Below are 22668 nucleotides of genomic sequence, written 5' to 3'. Positions count from 1 at the left end.
GTGAGAATTTTCAGGTAAACAATACTACCGTACCCACTAACGCTGGCATTGTTAATCACTGAAAAAAATCCAATAAATCCTAACTACCTCGTGCCTGCAACTAGGTCATCTCGCACAGAGATGCAAAGGCTAAGTATAAGATCTGTTTTTTACTTTGCAAAGCTTGTAAATGACATCGCATGATCGTGCAAATGAAGCAAGGCAAGATGAGAAAATGAAGAAGAATGAAGCTGTATAATCTAATCAGCAGCCAACAAGGGTTTTTCTTTATCTTCTTTCCCTCCCTCGGAGACAAAGGGAGGCTTTAAATCTTAAAACACAGTCTGGTGTTTCGCTTTCTTTTACAGCTTTTGGTAACGCTGAACATATGCATATCTGTTTTGCATGTATTTATGTACAGGTTCACATAAGTATGCTTGCGAAAAGAAAAACTGTTAACAGGGCTGTTTAAAGGGCACCGAATCAGCTTCCTGGCACTTCAGAAAGTAAGTACCGGAGCACTGTGATTCTTAAGCAGAACGCATTCGCACCTGAAAACAATTTTATCTCCGTCCCTTTGCTGAGCGCTCGGCGGGGATTAGTTCCCCTTCTCAGTGCCCAGGCGCTGCCTCCTTCCCCGATGCCCCGTATAATGAGCTGACCTTTGCTTTAGTTCAGCGACTTCCGACCAAGGTAATGAATTGGAAGGAGCAATTCAAGGCACAGCCGAGCTCGCTCCCCGCCCCTCGCCCCCGCGGGGTCCCTGGGCGCCCTGCCCGGCCCTGCCCTGCCCGCGGCACACAGACCCCGGCCGCCGGGCCGTTTGCTCCGGGGTGCGGGACCCGGCGGGGGGGCCGGAGCTGCCGAGGCGCTCCCACCCGGGGGCCGCGACTCCGGGCGGCGGAGGCGCCTCCGGGCTGGGGTCCCCAGCCGGCTCCCTCTGCGGCGGGAGGGGTGCGGGGGAGCCTCCCCGCCGCCGCCTGCCCCCCGGCGGGGCTCCACGGGGACGCCGGCTGCCCCGGCATTGTCCCCCGGCGGGCTGGTGGCCAGCCGAGCGCCCCCCCCCGCCGCCGCCGCCGCCCCCGCCCCGCCCCGGCGGGCGGCTCCTCGTCCCCGAGCCGGGAGCGGCGGGACGGGCCCGCACCCCGCCCGAGGGGGCTCCCGGCGGGACCGGCCCCGCCGCCCCTCCCTCCCCCGGCCCCAGCCCGCGGGGTGCCGGCCCCCCGCAGAGCCGAGCATGCAGGCACCGAGCGGCGTCCAGACCCACCGTGTCCGCCTCGCAAGGAAGCCGGTGACCTGTAGATAGCGATAGGCACTGAGTGGTGCTTGCTGCTGCCATGGAAATGGTGAATGTGGTGAGCGCCCAAACTGGAGGCGCCCCACGCCACCCCAAGGAGGCCGCTGAGAGTGAGCGGGACTATCCAGAGCAGGGCCAAGCGGCCCCCGGCGCTGCCGCTGCCGGCGGGTCCCGGCTCCGGGCTGCCCCTGAGGAGCCCCCCCATCCTCCGGTGCGCGGCGATCGGCCCGCGGCGTCCCCGGGAGCAGCGGCGGCCGCGGCCGCGGAGGCAAACTTTGGGCAGAGGCGCTCGCACACCGCACCCGGCGCTGGCTGCAGCTCACCGCACCAGGCGAGCCATCCCTGCCCTTCGGGAAAGCTTGTGAGGATCCTTTTCGCCAGGTCTTCTTCTACCCAAAACAATCCGAGACATAGTCAGAGGCGGAGAATCCAGGCAGCTCAGAGCCTTCGCAAAGAGGTGGAAGAGGGGAAAAGCCCCGCGCTCAAGCAGTCGCTAGTTTCGGCTTTCCCGGGGCTGGTGCTCATTAACAATACTCCACAGTTGCAAGGGCTACGAGAGTGCCAAGCATTCCCCCATCCTCAGTAATCCACAGTGTAGCCAATCATGCCACATTTCTGCTAAGAAAGAAAAAAGGGGATGCCACTCCATCAGCCAGCGCTGGGAAAGCAGAGAAAAATCAAACTGCTGCTCTTCCCTCCATTCATCTCCAAACTGGTGAGCCCTCGCCGAGCGAGCTCTCCCCGGCACACACACACACACACACACACACACACACGCACACGCCGCCAGACAATAATCAGGCTGCTCCGGCAATCTCAGTGGTCTGACTATTGACAGTAATACCCGAGGATGTTTTCAGGGAGAATAGTGCACCCTTATGAAAGAAGCTGGGGGGGGAAGAAAAAAAAAAAAAAAACCATGCTTGCGAAGAGCAGGGCTATGCAAATCTGCAGTCTCCAAACAGCAAATCGCTGAAGCTCGGATGCAATGCAGAGGACGAGCCTATGTTAAAGAGGGAGGCTGAGTTCAGCTCCCACACAGCCGCGCTGCCGCCCCTCCGCCTTTCGGGAGCCGCGCACCGGCGGAGCGGGGCTGGGGCGCGCGGAGGACGCGCGGAGGACGCGCACCCGCCGCTCACCCCCCCCGCGCCCAGCCGCGCCGCGCAGTCAGCAGCACGGCGGGAGCATTTCCCCTCCTCTGATAGTTCAGATGTACCAGTGTCTTGAAAAACCACTTTCATCTTAAAAAGAACGATTTCGGGTCTTTTAATTGGCCTAAACTTCGCCCATCAGATGTTTTCCTCTGCCTGTTCGAGCATCGGCTTTGATTATCCGGTAATTACACACCCGGCGCCTAACAAAGAGTTACCTTTGGTTTTTTTTGTTTGGTTGTTTTTTGTTGGTTTTTGTTTTTTTTTTTCCCCCCCGGCACTAAACTACCGCACCTCGGCTGCCCACCGCAGACGCGGCCGCAAACTGGGCTGAAAAACCCACCGTTTCTGGGCTGACACCCCCCGTCACCCCCCCGCCAGCTGCAGGGCGGCGCCGGCAGCGCCCGCATCGCCCCCCGGGTGCGGGACCGCGACGCCGGCCCCGACAGCGGCGGGAAGGGGCGCTCCGCACCCCCCACCCCCCCGCAGCCGAGGGTGGGAGGTGTCACGGTTAAAAGCGAGGGTCTGGATTCGAGGGGAAGCCTTTCAGCCGCCGGCGGGCCCGGCGCGGGGGGCGCAGCCCCTGCAGTACCGCACCTGGGCACCGCAGGGTGCGGGAGCCGCGCGCTCCCGGTCCCCCTCGCCATCCCCCCGCCCTCCCCCGTCTCCATCCTGCCGTGGATCTTGTGCCGTGCCTTCAGCAGCATGAGATCATGGGTGCGGGGTGCGGATGCGTGAAAGGGAGAGGGCGAGCGGTGGGTGTGAGAATGCTTTTTTATACATTTCGCGTTAATTTAAACGAAAACCACTGCAATTTGCTGAAGCGCTTTCTAATTCACGCGGCTGAGAAGGGAAGTCACAACCCTTACTCAGCTGCGTAGGCTTAGGAGAGAGAAAAGCATTTCGCCCTGGCTCAGCCCAGCCCAGGGCTCAGCCCAACGCAGGGCTAAGCTCAGCGCAGGGCTCGGCTCAGCGCAGGGCTCAGCCCAGCCCAGGGCTCAGCTCAGCGGAGGGCTCGGCTCAGCGCAGGGCTCAGCCCAGCCCAGGGCTCAGCTCAGCGGAGGGCTCGGCTCAGCGCAGGGCTCAGCCCAGCCCAGGGCTCAGCCCAGCCCAGCGCTGACCGCAGCCCCCAGCGGGGCGAAACGCCCTTCCCCGCGGGGCTGGGCCGGGGACTGCGCACCCGGGGACCCCGAAAACCCTCGAACCCCCCCGAACCGGGGCGGGGAAGCGGCGGCGGGGAGACGGTGCCCCGGGGACGGTGCGTTTCACACCCCTCCCCGCCCGGCGGCGCCGCGCCGCAGCCTCGCCCGCACCCGAAGTTTTGCAAAGACGCCGAGGTAAACTGTAAAAAGATCTTAACGCAGTGATGAAAACACTCGGGGAAAAAAAACCCAAACAAACCAAAACCAAACAGAAAGCCACACCAAAAATCCCTGCTTAGCGCCCAAGCCCTTGCTGCGCCCCGGGGGGCGGGGGGGCTCCCGGCCGGCCCGCCAGGCTGGCCCCGGGGCAGCCCCCGCGAGGGGCTGCTCAGAAGGAAGGCGGTGACTTCCCCAACGTGTCTCAAGAAGCCTTAGTGTAGAAAGGGTAACAAACCCTAATTTTCCAAACTATCAGCTTGCAACTGCCATGCACTGTCACCTCTTAATAAAATACAATAAATTCTCAAAGTTTCAGTTTAAGAAAGAAAAGTGAAAGAATTCTTAAAAGAAACATCAACCTGGATTTGCCAGCTCTCCCAAAATTAAAGCCCCTGATGTGTATTTCCTGTTCATGCAAGTAATACATGTTAGAAATTTTATCCATAAATACCATTAGGTTTTCTATCAATCTGACTCAGGAAACAAAATATTTCAGTCAGTCACTGGAACCAGTTTTTCAGTAAACTGTTCACACATTGCTGCCGTTTTAGAAACATGCAGTAGTTAACTGACTGTTCTTAATGATTCTAGACATCCTACAGACGAGTAACTTAAAATTGTTATCGCTTCTCTGAAATAGGAAGCCGGTATTGCCAACCGTGTAACGATACAGTTGGCAACGCAGTTGTTCAGATACAATTTCAGTTGGCAAGTCCTGTCTAGACTAACTTCTGCTCGGCTGTTTAAAGGCCTCCATCAAGAGCTGCTACCTTTTAGTGGGAGATTCCCCCTTGGCACCCGGGAAGGCACAGCTGGCTCCCCACTGTGGGGTTCCCGTTAGGTGTAACCTTGCGACAGGCTTTCTGCAGGTCCCTTCCAGCCTGAGCGTACTTTATTCAACTTTGGTTAAAGATACGCTTTGGTGTGGACTCAGTAGGACTTTGCGTAAGCGCTCTTCTCTGTGGTGTTGGATGTGTTTGTGTCTTGAGCACCTTAATCTAAATTCTTACTCCAGCTGCCATCTACTATGTCAGGGAGGCCTAAAGTGCTTAAATACCAAGGACAAATGAATAAAATGTTTAGGTACTTCAAAGGTACTTCATTTAATATTTTACTGAAGATAAAAAGGGTGTTTAAGTGCTTGGCCTTATTAAATGTGTACTATTTATGCAGTGCACACGTATAACTGCCACTAAAGTTTCTAGTTTAAATCTGTGTTTGGAGACTACTTAGAGAAGTTTTTTCATCAGATAGATTATAATGGGTCATTTTTAGGTGTAACATGATGTTAAACACTACTTAGGGATTGTTAAATTAATGGATTATTTTGCTGCTGCGTATTCAAACCAAGATTTAAGGACACAAAGGCCAATCTCCACAAAGCTATTTGGGCGTCTAACTCTTATTTAAGTACCTGGTTAAAATGTGAATGGGGTGACAGACACCGAAGTAGGCATCCCCTTCTGGATCTGGCAGTGTGCTCAGCACCCTGTGTGTGCTAGCTCTAATAACATTTGGCATTTTCCTGGCTCTGCACTCTGAAGCACAAACAAGAGGGGCACTATCCAAGTTTCAGGGAGAAGAAAGGTGATCTAATGCAGTGCGTTTAGGGTGAGAAATGGGGAGAAGTAATTTGCAGAAAATATCATAAAAAGATTGAAAATGGAAAGAATAACAGGGAGGTGAAAAGGAAGGTGAAGGAAGTGTGTATGAAAGCAAGTGAAAGGCAGATGGGGACAGGAAGGCAAAAGGAGGAAATTCCAGGAAGTAAAATCCTCTCTTGTTCATTTTTTTGTGCAATAACAGCAAGGATTTCCTTCCAATTTGAAGCAAATCTTGGTAGTCAAGATACGTACAGTCTTTTCGAGTTTTATTTTAAAGGAGGTTGTAGCGAGGTGGGTGTTGGTCTTTTCTTCCAAGTAACAAGCGATAGGACAAGAGGAAATGGCCTCAAGTTGTGCCAGGGGAGGTTTAGATTGGATATTAGGATAAATTTCTTCACCAAAGGGGTTGTCAAGTGTTGGAACAGGCTGCCCAGGTAAGTGGTGGAATCACCATCCCTGGTGACAGCCACGTAGCTGTGGCACTTAGGGACATGGTTTAGTGGTGGATTTGGCAGTGCTAGGTTAACCGTTGGACTTGATGATCTTTTTCAATCTAAACAATTATATGATTCTATTTAAGAAGCTTAATTGGGTGTCTTAGCACTCAGAGTTAAGCTTTTTAATGAAAAGTAAAAGTTCAAGGCCTCTGCAGGTAAACGTTATGAAAACGGAAAGCAGAATTTCTTATTTCAAATACTTGCTTTTTTACCCCCTGCTGACGTAAGAGTGTGAATCTTTGTTAGCTGAGGACTAGCTGAAGTTGAAATAATCTGGTTTTAATCCCCAAGGGCACAGAATCACAAACTCCCGACACAATCAATATTGTGGTATCAGTCTGTGAAGGTTCACTCAGAGAAGGAAGAAGTGGTACAAAAGAAGGCAATAAACAAGACTTTGTGTAAACAAATAAATGTCCCATTGCAGGCATAACAAATAAAGTGTGAAAATAAACTATACTGTTCACAAGGTAGTTTTTAGTATTTCAGATACTTAGCTTAGTGAAGTTAATTTATATTTTTTTTAAGCCCATTTAACACTTACCCTGTGCAGGTCACATTGGTAGTAAATGTGACCTTTAATCAAGTTATTTCCACCAAGTGAACTCTGTTAATACCAGTAGGTTCCTAAGTTTATGAGCAAGAATATCACAGAATCATTCAGGTTGGAAAAGACCCTTGGGATCATCGTGTCCAACCATCAGCCCTACTCTACAAAGTTCTCCTCTACACCATATCCCCCGACATCACATCCAAATGAGATATCCTTAATTGTAAAAACACATCTTTCCCTGGCTTCTTTGAATGCCATTATCCTATAAACACCAAATACTCCTAAAGAAGATTTACACAAACAAAAAAAGTACTTCCATGAGTATAATTTACATTACTTGCTCGGATAAAATGAGATACTTCTTGCCAATAAGACCATATTTCTCTACACCCTGATTCTTGTCAATACAGCTATATCAGTTAAGATGAACAACTTTGTCCACACCAGCAAAACTTAAGTGCAGACCATGCCTTAGGCTAGCAGAAGTTCTGTTAGGTTAAGTGCTGCCTTATGCAACCAGAATTCACTGGCCACTTCTGTTCTCCAGAGGTGAAATCCCGTGTTGCGACATCCACTCAAACTCCTGAAGTTCAAGTGCTGTTCAGCAAACTCGGATAGAAAAAAACCTCCACAAATATGTATCTGTATTACAGGGAACACTATTCAATGAACACTTACATTTTTCTATTATAGCTTTTCTCCATTACTGGGTATGGAATCTCACTTAATTTGAAAACCTGTGGACGTTTTGTGATTACAATTAAACAGGACAGAATTTATGTTTATCCATCCTACAGACAGCAGCTTAGAGAAGAAAACATTCAAGCACGTATTTCCACTTAGCACTACAGACTCTGATTAATATAAGGACCTACACACAGGATCTCCCAATACTAAAAATGTCTTGATTTTCAGACATTTCAATGTCTGATAACATTGGAGGTGTTAATTTTCCTCTTTTAAACAGCAGGGAATATTTCTTTCAAAAGCCAATGAATTGCAAGATACTGAATCAAGGCCTGTCATCCATGTGTAACTGTGGCCAGTTTGTGTCCTAACATAACTTAGGGCAGAAACCCTTTAATTTAGAAAGGCAGCCAATAAACTTTATCATGTGAACTACTCAGAGATTTGGAAGGTAAAATATATAATTCTAGGAGAGATGGGTGGAGTATTTGTGCAGTCATAAATTACACAGAAATTGAAATTTTTGGTGGTCATGTAAAAAAAATGCAACTTTACAATGGAAATACTTAGGTTGCTTTCTCTGTAGTGCAGTTATTCTCTTTATATGTATAGTTCAAAATAAATCCCAGTACAGTTAATAAGTCTTTCTGCCCGTAAATCTGTCCATCCAGATAGGCTTAAATCTTCATAATAAATGTTTCTCGACTCTGTGTGTATAAAGACAGAAATAATCTCTTTCCCTCTATTCCTTGCTGTCAAAAGCAAGCTGATTTTTATTTGGTTTCATTTTATTGAAACCATGCACATAAGACAGGTCCCTTCGATTTAGAATAGAAGGGGCTGGTAGATCATTTTCCAATGGGGAATTTTGACTCTGAATGCAAGCTCCTTCTTGGTCTGAAGTAGCACTGGTTGGTGCATCAGTCGTCAGGGCACTTTGCCAAGTCCATCTACTGTTATTTGTCGTAGCCCTGGTTTGACCTGCCTTGAGGAGGATGGCTCATACTCCTCGGGGGGTTGTCTTTTGCTGGCTACCAGTGCTGCAATGACACTTAATTTCATATTTTCGGGTTTGTTTATTTTATTTTTTTTTTTGGTCTAACTTTGCACAAAGGGTGTTAACACTTTGGGTAGGTTCCCCCTTTCATTTTAATATAAAGCCACAGGAATTAAGGCCAAATCCACATGTATATACATGGAGGTATTTAAGAGATTTGTAGTCCTGTATCAAGCAGGGCAGGCTGTACTCATGTTCTCTCTGGACTACTGCATGAGCAGTTAATTCTACGGGCAATTAGACTGCTGCACAACCTGCAAAAGTCTCTCTGATTTCTACCAGTGCTGCCGCAGGAATTGGCACTGCATTGCCGCAGAAAAGAGAGAACCCCGACTACAACTTCAGAGCTGCTAATCTGAACTCCTCAGCAAATACTTCAGCTAGGGACAAAACAAAAACAAACAAAAAAACCCACCACAAAAATAAGTTGCAAATTAGTCATCAAGAAGTTTGATGAGAACAGTGACAGATGCCAATAACAGAACCCAGCGTTGTGCTCTTTCGTATCCAGTACAAGCATACAAAGTAGATGCAAAGCCTGTGGGCTTATAAAGGTCTCCAGAAATAGGAAAAGTGTGTGTATTGGGTTGTTTGCAGCTCTTGGTATTGTAATACCTGAGATATTAAATGCCACGTCAAGGCCAAGCTCACACTAGACTCAAAGTGCAACAGCCCTAAAATGGGGGAATTGAGTTTAAAGACCTCGCAAGGCAAAGTTCTTGCCTTTTTTTTTTTTTTTTGGTGGGAAGCCCACTGGCAGCCAAGAGAGTCCTAAATGATGTTTCTGGAGTGCCTAAAGTTAGTAATAGTCAGGAGTGCATTTTTAAACAGTTTTTCCTGACAGGATTTCTAAGATAGAACCCATCATGATTCATGATCAGTCAGCCCACCCCCTACCCCCTTTCTGATGTTGGTGGAGAAGAGGATGTACAGTGGAGTTCCACCTCCTGCCTTCCCTGAACACGTTAGTCCTGTAATAATATTGGCAAAGAAAGGGGCAAGGTACAGCCTGCTGCCATTCTGTCTGCTCTTCTAGTTCAATACATTGTTTTAGACTCCAGACAGCAGTAGTGTTACAAGTCAGCCATAGAAATAACTGAATTTAAAAAGCAGATTTGTAAGAAGACAGCATTAACTTCTGGCATTCATAACTTTAAAATATCCAAATACTTATTTAGCTTTAAGCTTCTTTCTTTCTCCCCCGCCCTCCCCCCCCCCTCCAAAAAAAAGTGTCACCATCATGCAGAAACCGTATTTGTTTGTAGTGCCAAGCAAATTTTCTATAGCTGAGTTATGAACCTCTGAACATACAGGTTTAAAATGGAAATGCCGACATAATCTTAAATGTAGTGGCACAAATACTGCCACTACAATAATCCTTGTAATCTAATATATTAGCCCTAGGGGGATAGAGACTCAATTGCTGGTCTCAGACAGCCTTTCTGAGGCTCAATTCAAATTGCATAATTATTCTACATCCTTCAAGTTCTTTAAAATACATTTCAAATGCAATATTGTACATTCCAAAATATTTGCTCTTCAGAGATTGATTTGACTTTTTTTTTTTCCACTTTAAAGAGATATATGACCTCAGAGGCATGTGAAAAATCATTAATCGAGTTTATACTGTGTAACACTCTTTTGCGTGTGAAAGACTTACTTTTTTCCAGATTTCCTCAGTTACGTTGCCAAGGTGATTCCCCTAGAGAGCCATGTGTTTATCTTGACAGGTGTTAGTGAGATCTGCGGAGTCTCAGTGGAATTGTTACTGGTTGCTTTGAGGTACAGTAGAAAACATTAAGTCTGCAAACTAATGAACTTACCTTATTACATTCTAAATAAAATCAACCACAGAGTAAGTTGGATTAATCTACTAATGCCTTTCTAATGAAGCTTTTATTGGGCATATGGTGTGGTCTTGCTATTTTCCTCATATAGCTAGCACAAGCAAAAACTCAAAACCCACATGTATCTCTTTTGTTACATACCAGTATCAAAAACTTGCTATCACAATTATTTTCAGATTGCTATTTTGCTACCATAACCTTTGATCATGATTTGCAAGACTAAATGGATTAAAAAAAAGGCAATCAGATTAAAAAAAGAAACAGGAGTCACCACTGATAGGAGAAGAGGAAAATACAACTTCTACTGCTGTTGCTAGGGGAAAAATATAAACCACTGCTGCTAACTTATAATTACTTTAAAATGCATTCTGTGACCTGTCCTGACAATGTCAGGGAATTATTAACTAAATATTGTAACTTCTGAAGTTAAATAATCATTCCTTAGTTACAGTCCATTAGTGTTTTCCAGCCCTGAGCTGTAACACGCTGTATTTTTGTAATGCATGTTAGAAGCAATAAAACAATAGGTGCTTTTAACAAAAAAGAATGAGTTTTAAGCAAGGTGAAACAAGATACCATAATTTTCAGCCAGCTATGCCTTTTGCTTTTAATTGTCGTTTTCTTTCTCTCTGTGTATATGTACAAGACCAGAACACAAGAAAAAGCACTCCTTAGCAACATTCATCTTCTGGGAACACGCTGCTGAATTTAGGTATAAACCCATAACGGCATCTCAAAGAATAGCAATATCTCATATACTTCAGCTTTCATATACTATTTCAAATCCTTAATTTCCTTTTTTCAGTTTCCCACATAAAGTTTTGCTTTGCTTCCATATTTGCCAATGCCCATTTGAGACAAAAAGATCTTTTCATAGCCAAGCACTCCCCTCCCTTTATTTACTTCAACAACAAATTAGCAGCCAAGTTTTTGTAGAGGATAAGAAAATAGATACAGTGAAAACAGAGTGAGAACATAGTTTTTCTTTCCTTCAGCACAAGCAGCCAGAAACAGTATGAAAGCAATGGATCATGAAGAAAAGCAATTTCCTACTTCAGGGATTAAGCAATGCCCTCTTTTGTAATGTTAAATGAAAGTTCTAGGTTTATTTTTTCAAGTAATACTGATTTTTCTTCCCAATTTAAATAAATAGTCACTAGAGAAGCTCCAATAGAGTCCCAAACACATCACTTGCTAGCCAATCAATAACACAGATAAAACCCTTTATGTTGTACTTCTTTGAGCAGGCCTATTGATGGGGCAAGAAAATATAAGCTACTACAGAAGCCAAAGATAATTAACTTAATGAGGAAGAATATCTGGTGATATATGCATTCTGTTCTTTTCCTAAGGACAAATATAGGGCATTCTAATATAGAAAACACACAGACTTTTGTTGAAGCATTGAATGAAAGACAACTACCTATATTTTACAGTCACAGTACACATCTCTCATCCAGTGACGCTGTAAAATTAACTACTTCTGTGATGATACATGGCTAGGCTACCAGGGCATGTACCATACCCTCATCTAAAACATTATCCTACACTTCTCTTTAGCAGTATGAAAAGATGGAAGTTCTACATCTGCCTCTGCCACAGCTTTTCAAGTGTAACCTCGGGCAAATTACTACAAACCATTAGTCACTTAATAGCTAATTGACAAGTTAGGTCAATGTTATCAGTCACAAGGATAAAGATTAGTTGCATGAGTAAGGCTTTGTAGAATTACATCCTTCACATCAATGCTGAAAGGTTTCAAAGGCTTTCATCTTCAAGCACTGTTAAACAGTGCATTGTAGGATTAAGTCTTCTACACCTACAAGTTTGTATCTGTAAAGCTCTAACAAGAACGGTCAGTGTGGCATTAAAGCCAATGCTGTGTTTAAAGCACTTCCATGACAAATGCCAGTGTTTATAATGATTACGGATGCGTGGGACTTCCTCAGTTTTTATACATAGATAAATGGGAATCCTGTAAATATCTGATCAACTTTCCTTAATGGGATAACTTGTATGGGAAAGCATTATCACTGTAAAGAGATTTTGCTGGACCACACTCGTTCTCCTTAGCATATATGCAAATAATAGCTGCAACTATCAAGAGATTAGAAACAGAAAATTATTTAATTCATACCTGTGTTTTGGTTTTGAACGAATTACATTCATTCTCAGCCGCAACTTTATGGCTCTATCAACACTTGCCTAATTTTACCTATTTATTTCAGTGCATAATAAAAGATGTACTCAGAGAAAAAATATACGATGCATACATATTTTTAAAGGCTTAGAAAGCTAGCAGTTTTCTTTTAACACCCTTGGATCTAATTTTGTTTCTAACAAGTAAAATGAGAAGAATGGGGCCCTAAAAAGGATAATGGTCTGAAACCTGCTCTTTGAATCATTGCACATGCTAAAACTATCATAAATTTCCGTAGAAAATGTGGGTGCGCTGCTGGCCATCTTTGGTTGCACACTTCAGCATTACTGCCCAGAAAAGCTTAGGGTTTTCGTTAGGAAGGTTTCAAAAACCACCATATTGAACCGCTAGCCTATAATAGCTCTTCCACATTTAACAGGATGTCAGTTCCTGGAGCTGTTTTTCCTTTGATGCACACAAAGTACTGCCAGTAATTTTAATCAGAATTATGCCACGCACTGGAGGAAGACAATCACATAATATGAATTATCATGGGTTTTCCATATCCTTGCCTCCGACAGATCTTGTTTTGTTAGTGGAGTTGGTACTGTATATGCTACTGATTTGTGGCTGCTTTGTTTTAAAAAAAGCTTAGTACTAGTGTAGTCCTTCTCGTGCAGATATATCAAAGTGCCTTATAAAACAGTGAGAGCAGTGGAGTCAAGAAAAACTTGCAGTGAAACTTTTCTTTCATTTGGAAACATGAGAAGGTCTCAAATTACTTGTAGTAAAAAATAAAGGAAACATGAAAATTAACAAGTCACATTTTAAACAATTATTTCATTTTAAAAATTATGTTCCCTTTCATCATTTTTTGTGATCTTGGTTTAAAAAAATGAAATGCCTTTTCTTTGTCACTATTTTTTAGTTGGGATTGAACAAATCTTCTCTCAAATACTTTATTTTCAGAACTGCCTCTAAACTTAAAATTAGTTAATTCCTATAGCTCGAATCAGGGCACTTTACTCAATAAAACTTCTACTCTAAGTAATGCCCTGAAAGCCTTCACTTTGTTTTCACTCAATTCCTACTGAAGGAATGCAAAAGTACTGAAGGAAGATTAAATATTATGATATAAACTTACAATACTTAGTAGTAAGAACCTCAATTTCCATTTACTTTGCTCCTGTAAGCTAGCTTTAATGAAAATATAATTTTTCTACCCTAAATATTATTCACTGTTGCCAGATTTAAACTTACAATACTACTGATAAAGCTCAGTGTGAGATGTGGGTGCACCACCTGCATCAGGTCAAGTGGTAGGAGAAAAACCCTCTGTGTCACACACCTAACAGGGGTACAGTCTGTGCATTGGGTACGTAACAGGGCACGTGCTCTACATTTTGTTGCATAAAAGGGGATGTGCCTGCCTTCAGTCACATAACCTAACACAAAACTTGGGACCAGGATCCCTGTTTCCTACCGTCCCATTGTAGCAGAAAGCAGAATTTGCACTTGCGTTGTATGGGACAATGAGCAACCCTCCTTTGGCTAAGAGTTAACTTCTACACCAGAATTATAATCACACAAAAGATTTATGAACTGCAACGTACACAAGAGCATACTTTCGAATTCCCATATGCATGCTGTGGTTGAAAGCCACAAAGTGAGAGTTGAAGGACTGGTTGTTGGATGGTTTCAGCCAATATCCCATTGATCTGAATGGAATTTACACAAGTCAAAGACCTGGACGGTACCTGAGTGTTGAAACATTCCAGCAAAATCAGTATGAGCTATAAACTATTAGAAGCCATTTTTAATTCTCACCTACATCACACTAATGATCAATTTATCATTAATGCAAAGAGAGATATAGAGCAATGTTTATGTCATTAAAATAAATATTAATTAGATATACAGTCTATCCCACAAGTGCATTTGCTTCTTGTGGAGTTCCTCCAGAACACTGGATCTATATACAGTACAATATAATTACATTTAACTGGTAATAAGCCAGTGAATTGCTCAGGGGAAAATCACTTACAACCTTAAAAACTTCTAAAGTAACTTCTCTAGTCAAGATGTCCTTCAATTATACAACTCAGTATATTAAAACTATTTTTTTGGTCTATAAAATGTATCATTGTTAGTTTGCACTTCTTTCATTTTTTTCATCAAAGGAGATTTATAATGTGTAAGCAATACCGTATAGTCTTTCTTCCACTAAAGAAACTCAAAAATAAGCAGATTCACAAGATTAGTTTTCCAGAAGGAAAATTCTAATTACGCATTTGAAGAAGTTTGCTTTTTCCTTTCCAGTACTGCTACAGTTTGGGAAGACATTGGTTGGTTGGTTGGTTGGTTGGTTGGTTGACTAGCAGCAGGGAATTCCTGAGTTACTACTCAATACAGACCCAGGTGGTAACAAGTTAAGTTTTTTTAAATTTATTTAGAGTGTCTAACTGAATCTCTTCATATGAAAAGGACAAACTGCTGTACCACTGGTGTTTTTGGTCACAGTGATGAGATCAGCAGATATTTCATCAATGTTTAGCCATAGATACATAAACCTCATTAGGAAACTTTCTGACCTAGGTGACTGTAAACACAAGGACTGAAAAAACCCAGAGCATTAACGCAAACCTGCCCATTAATCTGCAATGCATGATTTCTCTCCTGATAAGAAAGAGTAACAAATTTCCAGTGGTTGGTGAACAGGATGAGTCAAGCACTACGAAATTAGTAAATGTTGACCACTGATATCTCGTTGTGATAAACAGCAAATATATTTTTCTTCAAGATGAGGACATTTTCTGTATCTTTTCAATTGATCAATCTTCAATAAACCTTGATCATATTTAGCTAATAGATATTTGGGAGGGACTGTGGTTTTTTGTTGTTTTTTTTTTTTTCTCTTTTAGTGCCTAGTTTTAGTGTGAGTCTCAACGCTTGAACATTGTTCAGGGTTACACTTTGAATTGGCATCTGCTCACAGCACACTGGAATGTACAAACACAAGTATAGCCTGCAAAAATGTGAAGTAATTCTTCCCTTCAGCTCAGCATTAATAAAGCCTCAGCAGGAATGCCAGGTACAAATTTGGACATTACGCTCCAGGAAGACATGAGCCAATTGAGAGAAATGTGAGGAGAGCAACATGACCAGAGTCTAGAGAACACGAGCTGTGATAAAGCTTGAAAGAATTAGGCTAGAGAGGAGACAACTGAGATGGAACATGATAATAGCCTTCAAATACATGAAAGGCTGTTTCAAAAGAATAAGGAAATAACCTGTTCTCAATAATAATGATGGATAGGACAAAAAGAAATGTGCTAAATTGCAGCAATTAAGATTCAGGGTAGATATTATGAAAACCTTCTCAACAGTAAGGATAGCGAAGCGCTATAAAAGATCACCTAGAAGACAGTGGAGTCTCCACTGTTAGGATTATTTCAGAACAGCATAGATACAAGTCCTAGAACTACTCAAATGTAATTGATTATCTTTTCAGGACTGGGATGATGTCCTGCAGTCCCTTTCATCTTCATATTTCTATGAATAGGACTCCTGCATGCAATCATTTGTGCTGGAAATTGTTAAACTACAGAAATGAAAATATTCTCCTCTAGGCCTCCCCTTGCCCAGAGTTGGTGCAGAAATAAGTAGGAGTAGACTTCTTATCAACACCCCCTTTTGCCCCATATGCAATGCTACTAGAGATGACAGGTCTACTTGCCTGTTTGAACCATGTTTTAGAGAACAAAAATGAGAATAACAAAGCTTATCTAGGCCAACAGTAAACAAATGAATAGGAAAGCAAATATCACTTCACCTTAAGTTCTTCTTCTAGATCACAAACCAAAACAAATCCAGATGAATTCAGGAAAGAAGAAAAGGCATGAAGCACAAATATTTTAGATAAGTAGAAAAGAAAGGAAGTTGCATCATCCACTTTTGGTTTTAGAAGACTATCCTGTGATATATGAACTTCTAGTTGACATACAGATGTACGTGTATATGTGTGTATTTGCCAGCTTTTACCACTGACAAAAATTGTCATGATTAGGCCTTATTTCCTAAGGCTGGACCATATTATTTACTATGACCTGTAACACACATGAGATTCAGACAGTCATATTCCTGGACTCAGTGGGCTCAATAAATCTTCAATCATGCTATTTAGGAAAACTTCCAGTTTCTAATCTTTTTAATTCCCTACTGAATTACAATATTTTATTGAACAATATTCTCAACATTGTGCTCTAAATTGTTTTTTTTTTCTCTGTAGCTTACCCCTGAGTGGTTCAGATAGTTGGATACTGTGGTGTCCTATTTGAACTGACATGCAGCCACTTACATGTATTAAATGAAGAAGCACCCAGTGAACAGATTTGGACAATTGTGCATGAAACTTTCAAAAGTGAACTAAAACATGACTGAAAGAACTTACTTTAAAATTTCAAGTACAATTGGTTTGCAATAGCTATGAGAGAGAAAACTGTAGTCTAAGCACAGGAGAGGGTTAGGGTTATGATCTATTGTTACTGAGGATAGGTTGGAGTAGAAATTCCCTGTCCCTTCCTAAAGTTATGTCTCTGTAAATCCGCATCTGTTACACCCTTGACAAGTCTCCTAATATTCATAATTTCTTCTTTCTCTCCCTGGTAAGATGCACTGCTGTGAAGAGTGAAAGAATACCTCCAGAGCAAGTCCCTGCTGCATACGTCCCCCTTTGGAGAAGACTTTGCCTCTTTGCTAGTATGTAAAGTATCTCAAGATTTGTCCCTCATTTATTAAATTCATTAGAGATCATCACAACTATTGAGTTTCTTTTCAGCAGGACACTCTCTTGTCAGTAATTCCCCATCCACTGTTCTTCAAAGAAACAGTTTCCTTTGAAACTCCTTCCATATTGTAACTAAATCCCCACAATTTAAAAATAAACCTGTTGCAGCTTACTCCTCCACTGCTGAAAGCTGCATTTCCATTCAAAAAAATTATCTCAAAATATACTTCTCAAGCATGTGAGTCTTTCCTGACACCTTTTGCATTACCTTCCTGCTTCATAGTACTTTTCTGCAATTTTCTAAATACAGATTTAAAAACAATTAATCTTGGTTTATGGTTCTATTCCAGATTCTTCAATAGAATAATTCACCTAGAAAATATAAAGCATCTAAATAATACAAGAATTGTGATGAAAAAAATGAGAACAGTTGGATAAAAATAAACCTCATTATTATCTAATCAAATTCACAGCTGCAATGTAATACCCATCAAATTCAAAAATCAGCATCACTAGAGGAATGTGAAAAACCTATCCAATGGGATGCCATCACAAGGTCTAGGAAATACTGAAGGGGTATTGAAGGGATGTGCAGAAAGTAGAACCAGAGAATGAAAAGAAGCAGAGGACCCAGAAACAGAAATCCATAACATAATACAAAATAAAAACTAGGAACATTTGACTTAGCAGACTGTAATTCTATCAATGGGCTTAAGCGACTGCAGAATACCTGATAGCAAAATCTGGTAATTCACAATTATTTATTCTCTTAATATACTTATGAAATAGATGTTTAAATTTAGTGCTGCTCTTCTTGAAAAGGAAAGTGCAGCTTTTTCCATCATATTTCAGAAAAGCTTCAGGACTGAAATGGAATACATTTCAAATGGAAAGATCAAAGTTATCTTGTTCCATCCCAGAACACACAAAGTTAAAGAAATTAATTATTTTATTCTAGAAGTGTTCTGATCCTGATTTTGTATACACAGGAAGCTTGACTTTTTGCCAAGATGCATGAAAAAGTATACAGTTTCATTGATTCATAACTGTCCAATTATATATAATCTTTGCTTACTGCTCCTGAACAAGGACAATTTTTATGTCATTATTTCCCTTCTGGTTTTCAGCAAGCCAAGCAACACTTGTTTCGACAGAACATCATTACGGGTTGCTTTTCTCTCCAAATACATTTTCCAGTGGATCGTATTAAAAAAAAACCAAAAAACAAAAAACAAAAAAACCCAACAAAACCAAACAAACGAGCCCTCCAAAACCAACAACCCCCCCGCCCCAGCAGTACAGCTAGGTTGCATTGCTTACCCTCCTATCAACACAAGGCTTCTCTGCCTTCCTGAGAATTCCCCTAGCCTGCGTGGTGAGTACTGACTGCTGTGGGCAGATCACCATAGGTATAAAACAGAGCGTGGGGAAATGAAATGAGAAGGACAAGGAATGAAGGTGGTGTGCGTGTGCGTACACTTACTCTCATGCATGCGTGAGAGACTAAAAAGAAAAAGCTCTCTGTTTGGGTTTATGTATCCTTTGCAACATTTCAGAGGTTCTCAGCAGTCCCCAAGAAAGCTTCTGCTCATATGCTTTTCTGATTAAGGCAATAAATACTGAAGTAATCTCATATTCATGAGTAATTTACTAAATGAAAAAAAGCAGCCATTTTTAGAAAGACTTTAGCTAAATAATCATGGAATACTTAGGATGGGTCAGGTCTCCTTTACTAAATACATGCTTTATTGCAGCTTTCCAAAACATCTATAATATACTTTAAGCATCCAGACGTACTACCACATGATTAACACTATGACATTGTATTTTCAGAACAGTCCACTAGGAATGACTTTTTTTTTTAACCTTAGAACGGTTTAGAGGTAACAAGAGGTTGCTAGCAGATTTACATTGCTGATTAAGACCTGTTTATCCTCTCCACCCTCTGTTTTTAAGGTTTCCTAAACTTTGATTTCAGGAACATGTCACTCATTTACAGCAATGTGAAGTAGTATAAATCACACAATTGTCTGTATACTAATACAATTCCATAATCCTCCATGGAGAATGACATGTGTACTTTTGTAAGATAGGTCCCTAAATTACAGCTTTATGTTCTTTGGTGATATAATATTTCCTTGAATTTTAAGTGTTTCTAATTATTTCCTATTGCTATCCTGCTTTTTGCCATACAAACCCCAACTAATAAACTTACTTATCCTAAAAGCGAAAATATTATTATCCCTATTTCCAGCTAGATGGAAATGCAGTCTAAATTAAACAAGGGTAATACAAAGTTACTATTTCCAGATTATGAGATTAAGAAAAGTAGCTGAAATCCCAGCTAGAATAAGAATTTTAGTAATTCAGACTAAAACATAGACAAATGCTCAAGTCAACATACATACACTGATTTTGATACAGCAGTAACAGTTTATACGTGAGGAGCCACTGGTTGGTAAGTTAATAAAGTACAAGCATAAACCCCATCTTGGTAAATATTAAATATGTCTGTTAATGCAGGAAACAAAATCTTTGCATTATACTGAAAATAGGCAAACTTGCCTTTCTGCAGAAAGGCAAATGGAGAAGAAATTTAAGACAAATGCTCACCATAATCTAGTTTTATCTAATCCTAATACTATGCAGATAATATCCCAAAGAGAAAGGTTCTTCTGGCCTTGCAGACTAATATAATGCCATTTGAAATGACAGGCAGACGGTCATGCCATGACAAAATACCTATCTATTTGTGAAACAACATAAACTGAACTGTATTTCAACAGGCTGGAAGCAACATGACCAGCCTATCTTTCAGCAGCAATCTTTCTAAGTTTCTCTTCCTCCCTTTTTTTTTCCTTTTAAAAATTTTCTGCTTATTTGCTATACCGTCTGCAAGCCTAACTGCTGCAACTTAATTAATGAAAAGGGTTTTTTAATTTTTGTTTTGTTTTGTTTGCGTGGTTTGTTTCTTTTAGTTTTAATTTGGAATTTAGAGGGCTAAATTATTCTTCAAGTACAGAAACATACACAAGGACACTCAGGTCAGGAAGCAGTTCGAAGGGCTTGGTGGTTCTATGCAGGTCTATGGGATCAACAGAAACCAAGGCACAGGCAGGATGGGTGCACCCCAAGGGGTCAGGGTGACAGATCTCATTCTGAGAGAGAAATGATTTAATCCAAAAATGGGAATGCTCTGGAGTTCACTGCTTGGATACAATCTGAATTACAGGGATTCCTGTCGTTATTCACACAGTGGTGTTGTTTTTAATGTTCTTATTTTTATGTTCAATGCCCTAAGTTAAAAGTTTCTCTTTGACTGTATATTCAGATTAACTCTGAAAATGTAGTGGGGTGAAATGCAGCTGGAATAGAAGAGAATCCTCTGGGTTTACCCAAAACAAAAGGCAAGCATTCTACCTTTCATTTGGAAATGAAAAATCAACCCAAATTGCTTGTCAGGTTTAGAAATCATAGCAAACTATTTGGGGATTATAGCCTTAAATTTACACTTGAATATGAACTCCCTCCACAAGGCAAGTGACTGGGGCTTACAAACTGTGTTAAGAAACTTTCTAATAAACACATTTGATAGTTTATTAGCATGGAACAATCTGACTATAAATCATAGACTATTAAGGAGTTGGAGTCCAATGACAACCCCCAGCAGCACTACAGGCTTGGGGAGGAGTGGCTGGAGAGCTGCCAGTCAGAGAGGGACCTGGGGGTGTTGATTGACAGCCGCTGAACATGAGCCAGCAGTATGCCCAGGTGGCCAAGAAGGCCAATGGTATCCTGGCTTGTATCAGAAATAGCGTGGCCAGCAGGGACAGGGAAGGGATCTTACCCCTGTACTCGGCACTGGTGAGGCCGCACCTCGATGACTGTGTTCAGTTTTGGGCCCCTCACTACAAAAAGGACATTGAATGACTCGAGCGTGTCCAGAGAAGGGTAATGAAGCTGGTGAAGGGTCTGGAGCACATGTCGTATGAGGAGCGGCTGAGGGAACTGGGGTTGTTTAGTCTGGAGAAGAGGAGGCTGAGGGGAGACCTCATCACCTCTACAGCTACCTGAAAGGAGGTTGCAGAGAGCTGGGGATGAGTCTCTTTAACCAAGTAACAAGCGACAGGACAAGAGGGAATGGCCTCAAGTTGCGCCAGGGAAGGTTTAGACTGGATATTAGGAAGCATTTCTTTACAGAACGGGTAGTCAGGCGTTGAAATGGGCTGCCCAGGGAGGTGGTGGAGTCCCCATCCCTGGAGGTGTTTAAGAGTAGGGTCGGCATAGCACTTAGGGATATGGTGTAGTTGGGAACTGTCAGTGTGAGGTTAATGGTTGGACTGGATGATCTTCAAGGTCTTTTCCAACCTAGACGATTCTGTGATTCTGTGATAATGTAGTCACAATCACAGATTAACAAACTATTGATTTTTGTCCTGTAAAGCTCCTGCTACTGAATTCAGCAGTGTCACTCCATTAGCAGAGTGGTGCTCTCCTCTCATGGCACATGAAATACAAAGTATTGGGAATAAGTTCTGAAGGACTGCACAGGGAACGAAAGTGACTATCCACTTCTGCTTTCCATCACCTCCACATGACAGCAGTTTGTGTCTGCAAGAGACCTGATGGAGGCATGCCAGCAAGTAAAGAAGGAGGGAGAAGAAACTGCAGCACTTCTCTGCTGGGTTTTGGTGGAAGAGATATTGATGGGCATTCCCATTTGATGTCTTTCAGTGGCTTGTACAACTTTTGAGTAGAGGTGATTCAGGCTGGAGTCGTCATTTGAAGCCTAGTAGGTCTGTTTTATCTTTTAAGAACATCTCAAAAATTATTTTCCTGATTAATTTCATTAGGCTACTTTCAGAAATGCTTTCTTGTGATGTTCTTGAAAAATTAGGATCTTTCTTTTGTCAAGTAAGATCTGCTCATTTGCCATACAGTCCTACTGCCTTTCTTGTACACACTGTCTCTCATACTAATTCTCATACAGAACCAGTGATACTAGCACTGATGATAATGATGCTGGCAAACATGCATACAGAACTAAGCCAGCACGTGCTCCATAGTGGCCAGCATTAGTACTGGCATTTTGGTCATTCCTCTACAAAGGAAGTAGACAAAAAGATCTCCCCTCCCCTCCTTAATTACCTTTCTGTTTTCTACTGTAAGTAAATGCAGCATATATATAAAAAAATAACAAAAGTGAAAGTGAGGTTCACCTGTGTCCTGGTTTTGACAACCTGCAATTCAGTTAGTGATGCTGAAGGCTAAAATTATATAAACAACATGAACAAATAATAAACAACTCTCTTTAAAGGACATATATTATTTTTTCTAATGGCATTTTTCAAAGCAGTCCAGTTAATTTTCATGGTATTTTAAAATCTTCAAATAATTGCAAACTAGTCAAAAACATTATGAATTCCAAGGAGGCTTTGAATTAAGGAATCAGTAAGTTTGTATTATAAAATACTTTACCAGGTATCAACTGTGAACAAGTATCAAACAAATCATGGTATTGAGGGATTTGTAATGAATATATAGACAAAGAAAAATATTTAACATTTAATAATTTCTTGTATTTGTATTTGTTTTACAAGGTAATATGGAAGCATTTCTCTTGATTTTCACTCCCTCCAACTCAGACACACACAAATTTCAACCAGTTGCTTCAGGGAGATGATACTGAATAGACCACTCTGGAAAATG

The 22668-nt window shown here is 42.0% G+C and overlaps 1 protein-coding gene across 30 annotated transcripts in view; it reads right to left on the bottom strand.

The window, feature by feature from the left end:
• NRXN1 (neurexin 1) overlaps window positions 1-22668 on the bottom strand; it is a 736627-nt gene that overhangs the window by 285066 nt on the left and 428893 nt on the right. For 4 of the 30 annotated variants that reach the window (XM_074817659.1, XM_074817660.1, XM_074817661.1 and 1 more), the window contains exon 1: window positions 1247-2530. The exons of the other annotated variants lie outside the window; for them this stretch is intronic. In XM_074817659.1, the coding sequence (XP_074673760.1) occupies window positions 1247-1481 (235 nt within the window). In that variant the 5' untranslated portion in view covers window positions 1482-2530. Of the gene's footprint in view, window positions 1-1246; window positions 2531-22668 lie in introns of those variants that run through there. 30 annotated transcript variants of the gene reach the window in all.

The sequence above is a fragment of the Strix aluco genome, chromosome 3 (assembly GCF_031877795.1).
Source record: "Strix aluco isolate bStrAlu1 chromosome 3, bStrAlu1.hap1, whole genome shotgun sequence".
In the NCBI taxonomy this organism is placed as follows: Eukaryota; Metazoa; Chordata; class Aves; order Strigiformes; family Strigidae; genus Strix; species Strix aluco.
The sequence above is the reverse complement of the archived record's forward strand: the minus strand, read 5'-3'. Positions and strand labels throughout refer to the sequence as shown.